The sequence below is a fragment of the Balearica regulorum genome, chromosome 3, assembly GCF_011004875.1.
Source record: "Balearica regulorum gibbericeps isolate bBalReg1 chromosome 3, bBalReg1.pri, whole genome shotgun sequence".
NCBI lineage: Eukaryota > Metazoa > Chordata > Aves > Gruiformes > Gruidae > Balearica > Balearica regulorum.
The window spans coordinates 124,721,406-124,731,983 of NC_046186.1; the positions used below are offsets into that span (position 1 = coordinate 124,721,406).

The 10,578-nt window shown below is 40.7% G+C and overlaps 1 protein-coding gene across 1 annotated transcript in view; it reads right to left on the minus strand.

Moving 5' to 3' along the window:
• EML6 (EMAP like 6) overlaps window positions 1–10,407 on the minus strand; it is a 115,358-nt gene extending 104,951 nt beyond the window's left edge. The window contains 2 exon segments of the mRNA XM_075749891.1: window positions 8,348–9,048; window positions 10,292–10,407. Of these exon segments, the coding sequence (XP_075606006.1) occupies window positions 8,348–8,544 (197 nt within the window). The 5' untranslated portion in view covers window positions 8,545–9,048; window positions 10,292–10,407.
• Between the last annotated feature and the right edge of the window lie 171 nt (window positions 10,408–10,578).

Here is a 10,578-nt window from a genome sequence, read left to right on the forward strand (position 1 = left end):
GGAAGACGTTTTCTGTGAATGAGGAAGCAGATGTTTTGCATAAATACAGGCACAATTTTGATGTGATTTCATCAGTATTAGTATGACTATATATAAACTGTATTGCTAGTCAGCACTTTCATGTAGGATTATCCTTTGAACACTCAAGTCTGCTAAAAATAATGAAGGCACTCAAATTCCCATAAAAATTCAGTAAAATCTTTTGTAAAAAGGAGTGTTAGGCAACCAAAATAAAAGGGTTGCTATATCTCTCTCAGACTATAGTTTATTTCATATTCTATTTTTATTACCATAGTTTCAGTGTATTCCAATCCATCTGTCACAAAAGAAAGAACAGACTTGAAAGCCAACATCAACAGAAATTATATCAATAAGACACGATGTACCAAAGTTCATTATGCTGTTAGACTGTTTAAAGAAACTTGATGTATTTTATATTAAAACCACATTAGTACACACAAAACACCTCAGCAATAATTCTGAAATCGGAATGTGTATAGCAACACAACACACTTATGGAAATTTGGAATCAACAAGTCCATCTCTGACTGCTGAGTTGATTTACCATGTTGTTAGTCTTGTCTGGTAAGTACAAAAAGCCCCAAGAGGTTGCAAAAACAAACATACAACCCAGAACATCACCACTATGCAAAGTCACGCAAATAGCAATATCTCTTTGTTTCATTTGAGTAATACATCATTATTAAGTTGTTCTTAACTTGCATTGTTTTGTTCAGAATGTAAGGTAGAAACAATGTGAAAAACTAAACCAGTACCTTTATTTCCAGTATATTTGCAGAATGCATACAACCCTTCTCCTGCCCTACCAACGACCTCTGATAAAAGCACTGTGATGTTCTTGCCTGGATGCATCCAATGTCACTGTCCCTGAAGATGCAGCAGGGGTTGAATGGTGTTTCCTTTAGAGATCTCTTGGGCTGGTTCATCAGGTCAGTCTTCAAAACAGACATAAACATCAGGTCTGCACTTGGCCTGAAGTTCAGGCCTGCACCTACAGCTTTGGAGGTCTCATTCCAAGCCTTTTATGAATACCACCTCTAAAGAAGAATTTAAATTCAACACGTCTGGTAGACAGAAATTCCAGATACATTTCTACCCCAAGAACAGTCAGTTATCTCATGAAAACAAGTTGCTATTCCAAAGAGAGTCTTTAAGTGGGAAAAGTAGGCATTTTTGCTGTTCACCAAGGTTCCTTAAAACACTGAGCAGTAGGCAAGTGAGCAGAAATACTCTTTTAAGGACCCAAAACTCGTCCTACTTTTGCAAAGAAGCATTCAACACTTGGAGCTGTAGAAAGCATACGGATATTAGGCCTAAGTCTAATACTAAAGTCATTGAGGAGACTTCCTAGAAGTATTTATGATACATGAAAACTGTTCCAGCCATTTGTCCTTCTACAGAGATATAACAGAAGTATTGCTACAAATATTGCTGCAGTTCCTTCTTGGCCATAGACCTCCTTTTTTTTTTTTTTTTTAAATAAATAATAATCAGCAAACTGAAACCCCTGTTTCTACTCCCAAATAGATACTTTATCAAAGAAGCTTTCTTCTGCAATGCAGTACAAAACCAAAAATCTCCCTCTTCCATTTTCACCAAAGGAAGTGCAGCCCTTGTGTCCTTGAGGAAAAGTCTGAAGCAGGACTACAGCAATATACACCTCCTCATACGCACAGTCTCAGTTGCCAATTTGTGCAGTGAAAATATTGGAAACGACATTTGTAGCCCCTACCAGACAGAACTCTTTCTTGAGATATCCAGTTATGAATACATTATCATGGGCAAAAGTGTGAATTTTAATACTAACTGCTGAAATACACATAATTATTTTTCCATCAAGACAAAAATGTCCCCTAAGTTCTCTCCCATCCTTCTAACAAAAGATAATTTGAAATTAAGGTTACTCATATCAAAGCAATTTCTATGAGTTTTCATCCTGTTAAACAGTGATTACACACTACTACTTGATGATTCCTAGTCATCTTAAATCAAACTGAAATAAAATAAAACAAATAAAAGAGTTTGCAGAGAGTTTAATGCAAGAGCAAATGTAAAAAAAAAAAAATTAATTAAGCTTAGTTTATTTTTTAAGTTTAAGATACTGTAAGCAGTGGGGGGGGGGGGAAGATAAAATAATGTGATAGAGAAATCTCTATCTGCAAAATTCCAATATAAAACTAATGCATACCAAAACCTTGGTTTTTAATAGCTGGATACTCAGTTCTGTGTGATAATGAATTGCTTCACACAAATCCAATAAAAAATGTAATATACTAGCTGATACAGACTTAAACATTTGCCTTTTTTTTCAGCTGTGAAAAGATAAAAAAACATAATAAAGATCCAAACATATTCTACAGAGGAATACAAGTGCTTCCTATTTTGTTGGACATCTTTATTTCTTTTCCATGTTAAAAATGAGTTAAATCAACCTGATGATTTAAACACTCAAAACTCCACTTATGATTTTTAATGAATAAACATCTTTTCACTTGTCTAAACAAGCAAGCGAGCTGTGACTGGACAAGCAATAAATCTTACTTATTCCTCTACTTACCACATCTGACATATCACTGGGATATATATTGGACTGGTCTGGTCAAATACTGTAGTTAAATGACAGCCGTTCTCATAGACATATTGCTACAAATGCCTACTGAGTTTCTCTACACTTATCTGATCCATGTATTTTTAAAATCACGGTCCATTCCAACATGTCTAATGCATTAGTATGGATATTTAAGAAACAAATATTTATAGCAGCTCATGCCCCAGTAAAGACTAAAAATCTAAATGCAGCACAGCAATCAAGAAGAAACAAAAAGAGCGGCCACCAGATCTTCATGAAATACATGGCATTTTCCCCTGTTTTTCTGAGACTGAAAGCAAAAGAATCAATAAGCTGATTAGATGAGTTTTTATGGGGGATTAATTTCTTTAATATGAAACTCCTTTAACAACCTACTGTCTCAAAACAGTCCCCAAAGCACATTTGTGCACACCGAGCTCAGATTCTGCCTTACCCTAGCTGTTCCAAAGTCACGCCTTTCAAGTTTTAATGGCTTTGCATGGGAACTTGCACAGCATTCGCATAAGAAACAGGTCTGGAATTTCTGTTGTTGAAAATCTTGGACAGCTTCATTGCTGCTTTGCTATCTTTTAGGTCAGAACATTTCAGCAGTCCTGCATGCACACCTTCTGTGACTAAAGCTAAAGTTTAGCACAAGCTACAGGCAGTACAGTTTTCCATGCACTTACGATAAGAAATAACCACAGTAATTTGATCATCATTCTATAGTAAACAAGCACTGTCACCATCCAAATGGTGGCAACTAAACAAAGTATTTTAGATCCCTTCAAATAATCACCACCTTACAAACAGAGGTGTTATTATAATACATAATTTTAAATAAAAATATTAAAGTACAATTTAGATATTTTAACTCTGGTGGTTTGATTTGCATACCACCTTCAATTTACTTATTCCAAAATTACATTTACTACAGTCAACAACATTTGACATTGCTTAAAGCATCCTATTTCTTTTCTCCCAGCTTGCAGAAAGACAGGAAAAACATGTAGTCCTGTTCCAGTACGCACCCTGTCTCCTGAAAGGATCACTTCGAAGAACAAACCAGGCCTCTAGTCACTCTCACAGCCCAGTAAATCTCATCACCACTGGCACATCCACATTTTTAATCTCAATCTGTCAGCACAGTGGAACACATACACCAGCATACTTACAGCAATATTCTGATAAATCCGACATTGCTATTACATTTTAAGCAGCCTTACATAAACAACATGCTTTGGTATCCATAGATAACAGGCTGGCTTTCCGGGTACCATGCCTGGGCAGCAAATGCTGCTGAGACATCTGAGAAAGGGAGCAGTCTCTTGTGGCACTCTGCCTCACAAGCGTCTTGCTTGAAGGCAAGTGGAGTGCAAAATGTGCTTTTGTAAATGATAATACTACAACATATCAGATACCACAGGAAACTGGGGTATAAAAAGTGCAGGTGAAGTCTTCAATGTGCTGTCAAAGGTGTTCCCTTGGCAAGTTTTAACATTTTCTGTTCAATATTGCAGAAATTCTTGGAAATACAAGGACAGGGAGACATAACAGCTTTATTACTATACCGTTGGAAAAACTTCTCAAGGTTAGGAACCTCTGTCTACAAATGACTTCTGCAAAAATAAGTAAAATCAATTGCATTCTAAATTGTAATGAGAAGTATCTCAACTAGTTATATTTTTATTTTTGCTGTTTTCTCTGGCAAGCTTTTTTTGGCTTTCATGTGCATAAATTGCAGAAAAAATATAGGAAAGAACTGCCCCCCATTCACCATTTCATTGAGAGAGAAAAGAGAAGTGATCTAATTGCTTGCTGTTATACAAGTAATGCACAATATAAAAGAAAACCTTCTGTTCTTTTGAAAGTGTTCAATTGCTGTCAAAACTAAGGATCCAGTCTTGCAAGTGGTTATACTAAACATAAATCCTACACTTGTACAAGTTTCATTGAAGGCATTGAAGGCTGCATGAATTGCAAGATTCTCATTAACTTACACCCATTACAATGAGCTGCTGCAAAAGCCCACTTTTAAATTACTCAAGAAGGAAACCAATCCCCATCTGTTAATATTACAGCTTCTGAAACCGAATCCTGCAAAGCACAAATGAGTGAACTCAATGAAAACAAGTTACACATGTAACAATATGTCTACACTACACTTTATATATTAAAATGTGGCAATAGCTATGCTTTTACATAGCTATTACACATTTGTGGTGATGCTTCAGCTAGATCACGTTTCAAGAACAATCAAACGTAGAGCTACCATGCAAGACACCTCATGACTGCTTTGTGGTTTGTAACACAGACCTTAGGGAAAACCGTAGGGCTGACAGCTCAGAGAAAGGAGGAGTATTCTGACCTTCACCACCCCTGAGCTGCTAAACTGTACCCAAAAATCAAAGCTTTCATTTTAAAAAAAAAAAAAAAGAGGGAGGGAGAAGAATAGCGATTATTTCATGCTCTTTGCTTGTAAACTTCATAAGCGACATGTCTTTTTAGTCTCCAAACAAAATTCATCAGCAGTCTTGAGAGACAAGAACCAATGCTGTTCATTTCAACCACGTTTGTTGATCATCTTTTATAATGACAGTACTTGTTAATCAATAGTATTAACTATTCCTCAACTAAATAACATGCAAGAAGAACTGTATTACACGACTGGAAGTAACCAAAGAATCACAGAGTACTTTAGCAGGAGAGCTCTGGAGGTTGCCCAGCCCAACCCCTCCACAAAGCAGGGCTCACTTCAAAGTTAGATCAGGTAGTTCAGGACCTCATCTCACCATGAAGTTAAAAGGAGGAAGAGCTTGGAAGCACAGCACCTTGTACTGGCTTTGCACACAGAACACTTCAGAGCTTACTTGTTCATACTCTGAACATCTACCTTATTAGCTGAGTGCAATATGTTAGTTCCTTATGCAAACAGAACTTAATTTTCAAATATGAATCTTGGAAAAAATGGTATTTCCCCATTAATCTAACAGAGTCAGGTCTACTTTAGCCCAAACTAAATTATGTCCAACTGCATTATCTTGATACAAAGCAAGAGGCATGACTATTGAACTTGTGAAAACACATTAAACACACACTTTTAAACACCTGACCTTTTCACCAAGGACAAATATCCACTTTCATGATTTTAATAAACACTTCAAGGTAATACACAGGTTCTCAACCCTCTGAATCACAAGTTCATACATTTTTTTTTTCACAAAATAGTATTCATTGAAACCTTTCAACACAGAAGGAGCTAACGGCAACCCTCAGAAACAGATGATCCTCCCACTTCACGATCTTCCAGTCTTAATGATTTCACAGTATTTTCCAAAATCTGCAAGTTTTTTTTTTTTTTAAATTGTGTTTCAAATCTCGTTAGAAATTACAACCTGTTGGACTTCAAATGTTTGCACTGCTGTTTAGAAGCTGGTCTCAGGCAAATAAATACCAATAAAGCAAACAAACAAAAAAAAGGGTAAATACATTCATCCCAGTCATCCCAATTGGATGATAGCTGTGAAGCTTAAAATCATAGAATCATAGAATCTTTAAGGTTGGAAAAGACCATGAGAATTAAAATTCCTGTATTTATTAGGCATATCAGTGATAACCACACAAGGAACCATCTACTTAAGAGTACTTACAGTGATGGGATATTACATCTATAAGGACTGCAAAGAGCATCAACAACAAAGGAGCTAATCGTTACCAGGTGAAAACAAAAGAATATTCCAGCAGCATTTTGGAGATTCTCTACTTCCTTAAACCCCATGTGACAGCAACTTTCAGTGGCCACTAAAAGCTGAAATTAACTGTTATGTGGTTCCTGTTCATGTTTTCTGGACCCAGATGTTTCATCCTTTGTTGAAACTATAGTCATCCTACAGAATTCTGATCTTGTTGCAGATCAGAAACAAACCTCCCCTTTCCAAAGCATTAGTTGGACATACAGTGAGTCCCTCAAAACACAGCTAATTTGAACAGGTGGTCCCTACATTTCTTTAAAGAGAAGAAAAGCCACGGGCAGCATCAAAGTACAAATACCAGACACTCATATTCTTTCTATTCCCACTGTACACTCTACATGTGACACCGCCAAAAGCAGTCTCCTAATACGAGATGTCTTAAAATAAAAGGCACAAAAGTTGCACAATACAATTGGTTTTGGGAGGGAGGTTTTGTCAAATATAATAATTGGGACATTTTTTCCTCAAGGGATGGAATATTAAAAAAAAAAAAATAAAAAAAGATAAATAAAGCATCATCCAATCAAAAACCAGGATATATGTAGATATGTAGTTCTGTTTTGACAAATTATATTTCTAGTATTTAATGAGAATTCAAACATAAGCTCAGAAATATATAACTCTACACAAAGATTACACTCCATATTCCATAGAGTATAAAAATTTATGTCCATAGAATAAGGAAAACTTTAATTTGATGATACTGCAGATGCATCTAAAATACTCATTCTTCTCCGAGGAATCTGAGCAGCCAAGTATCTATTTGAACAGCCTTTTGGAACTGATAATACCTTTGAAACCAGAATAAACTTTTATGCACGGTCACTGTATTTCATGAAACGGTATTGCTTTAACGCAATATAAAGGGGAGGAGAAGAATGCTACTAGGATACACAGAAGCCAGAAGCTCTTACTGGGAAAAGCGATGCTTTTCTGTAAACAAGGCTCCAGAATGATTACATGACGATTATGTGAGTTTGCCACTGAGTGTCAAAACTCTGACTTCAGCAGATGTTTCCACAGTACTACCGCACCATGAGTCACCTGGGACTGTTCTGGTTTCACTTCATCAAGAAAACACTTCATTCATGCTGAATTAGGTGAATAGAGAAGGCATCAGTTAGCTGTGGTCAGAGGAATGTTGTTACTATGCAACATACTTTATAAGGATATTCTAGGTTCAGATTTCTGTCATAAATAGAGACAACATTAATTTTCTATTTTACTGATGTAAATTTCTGTGTTTTGGACAGATTTTTTTAAAAGGCTACCTTGCAGTCTGTAACCACATTTTTATTGTTATTTTTTGAGGTGAAGTAAAATTAATATTTCTGTAAGACAACAACAACAATTAAACCCACTATTTAGACAGTATTTGAAAGAGAGAGACAAAAACATTAGCCAGAGCAGGAGCAAGACCTGTGCTTCTGTAGCCATCTTGCACAAGCACGCTTGGGATTTCTTGGCTGGAGTACAAACAGCTAAACTTGATTTTGAGTGAAATTTTCCGGATGATATATATAAAAAAGATTAGTTTGACCTACGTGCCAGATTTATGGCAGTCTTGTGCTGGGATTTGCTGAGTGTAAGGAGAGCTACCCCTGCCTTATATAAGACATCAGAATTGGTGAGCTAGGGTCCCAGCTCTGGAAAGATTAAGGTGCTGGATCCACGATTTTGCAGCACTGTTGCATTAAGATCTTCCCAGTGCATTTCCGTACTGAAACGAAGTGATTTGCTTTTGGTGCAGCGCAACAGAAAAACTTACCTTCTCTCTTATTATTGCAACATTTTGAAGCTTTGCTACAAAAAATAATAATAATAAACAGTATCTAGAGACCCAGCTTTCAATCAGACTGCTGCTAACAAATCTGAGCTGCCTTAAAATGACAGGTACAAGCTGAGCTGTAAGAAGCCAGGAGGGGGTATTCTGCCAGCCTTACATTCTCCTCCCTTCCCTTTAAACCCCACCCCACCCCACCACCAGAAAAGTCAGCCCCCTTACCTGATAATATCATCGTTGTGCCCGAGGAAGAATTTCTGGCTGTGCTCTCTGGTGTTATAAACCACGCCGACTCCAGCCACGAAGTAAACGACCTCCTTGCCTGCCGTGTAGTACAGGTTGTTGCGGCACTGGTGACCCCTGTACCCGTAAACCCACTCCAGACGGAGCTGGCATCTAGGAGCTGTCCGATCCGCCATGATAACCAATCCCCTCTCCCCACAAGCACGCACAAAACCTAGCGCTGCCCCTCCTTCCCTTAACTCCTTCCCCCTGCAGGGTTTTCCCCTTTAAAATGTTAGCGGTCCCTGCCTAGCTGCTGAAGCTTCAGGTGGCACTTTCCAGCGACGATCTTAAATGGAAAACACATTCGCAGATCAGGGTCTGCTGCTGCCGCTCTTACCGCTGCACTGCCACCATAATCTGCTGGCTGCTGCTGCTGCCCAGGACGAGCAGCTGCTGCTTCCCTGCCGCTGCGCGACCCAGGCAACTTCTTGGGGAGAAGGGAGCTCACAAAAATACACCTACATAAGCAGCAGACAGGGCTTTTTTCTTTCTGAAGGCAAAGTAACTTCTGTGCGTCACCACCACCACCACCTGCCAAAGGCTCCCTGCTGCATCTTCTGTATTGCACCTTCTTGTCTTCCTGCAAAAAAAGCTTCCTGGGTGCTCTTCTTTGTAAGATAGCTGTCTTTGAGTCAAAACTGAAAGACAGAAAAAACAAAAGCCATGTTTTGCAGTTGCAGAATGCATATGTATTTAAAATGCAAAGGGACTGCTTTGGGGCGGGGAACACTGGATCTATGCTGTGGCGGTTCTGAGTGGTCTAGGGTCTTTTAAGCCTTTCAGGATCCAATACTCTGAGTCCTCATACAAGATACTATTGAAAGAGAGGATTTACAAGGTATAGAGCATCAAGCATAATTATGGTAATGTTACCCCATCATTCCTTATCCCCCAGCAACCCAAAACTTCTTCCTTTTGGAGTCTGCAACAACTATGTAATTAAAACAATTTTATGTTCCCATTTTTCAGTCACAAACCACTCCACTTTACCATGAAGTAGGGGGAGCTTGTGTTTTTATTTACTATCATCCTTTGGAATAATATTCCCAAGGAATACATTTCCTTGCTTCTCTTCTGCTTTTTCTGAGGCAAGATTTGTATTGTCATTATCGGTTGAACGTGGTTGCTGTGTGTTGTTTGTGGTAAGACATCCACCACTCTATAGCATCACTCAACAAGAAAACAAATCCAACCCTGCAGAAACTTGGCCACAACCGCAGGGAAGAGAATGATAAAATCAGAGGAGAAAAACCAAAGGCTCACTCACAGAGCACAGTGCCAGATGGAAGGGAAGAATAAACTACCCGCTACAAGGCTAACCCCTTTACCTTTCCCCACACAACACGCCTCGCGTTCACTACCTGCCCAAACTGAAGAGCAGCGTGTCGACGCCGGCTTACAGCGCCGGCAATACTCCCCAGGACAGAGGCAATATAACCCGCAAGCGTTACAACCCGCCCTCAATGAATTACGCTCCACGCTTAAAGCAAAACCTTAGAGCAAAACCTAGCATCACACCCAGAGCAACAGTCTCCAGAAAGAAGTATCGCCTCACACGGCCCCCGGGCCAGCGGTCCCTACCGCGGTCAGCCAGGAGCTGCCCCGCAACCACGCTCGCCAGCCGCCCGAATAACGTCCCCGCAGGGGCGGGAGAACCGGGCGGTTCCCCCGCGGAGAGCGGACCTGCCCCCGGCGCCTCAGGACCGGCCGCTGCCCTCTCACCCCGCCCGGCGCCGCCGGGGGAACCGCAGCCTGGGCGTGCGCGAGGGGCGGAGGCACGCTCTCCCCTCAGCGAGGTGGAGTCTGTGGGGGCAGCGGCGGCTCGGCCGGAGCAGTGGCTCCCCTGCCACCCGACAACAGCCGCCCCTTCCCCGTGCGCACCGGAGCCTGAGCGGAGGAGGCAGGCGGTCGGTGCGAAGGGACAGCTCTCCCCCGCCGCCTGTGGAGACCAGCTCGCGCTGGCAACTGCGGCGCTCAGCCGAGCCGCCCCCGCCCCGGCCCTCGCGGCGCCTCATGGGGGCGCGAGTTCTGGCGGGCCGCCGCCCGCCGCTCAGCCGGGAGGACGGACTACAACTCCCAGCGTGCCGCGCGGCGACGCGGTTGCTGTGGTGACAGCCCTGCTGCGCGGGCCGAGGGCGGTGGTGCAACGGTCGCGGCGTGAGGTGGGC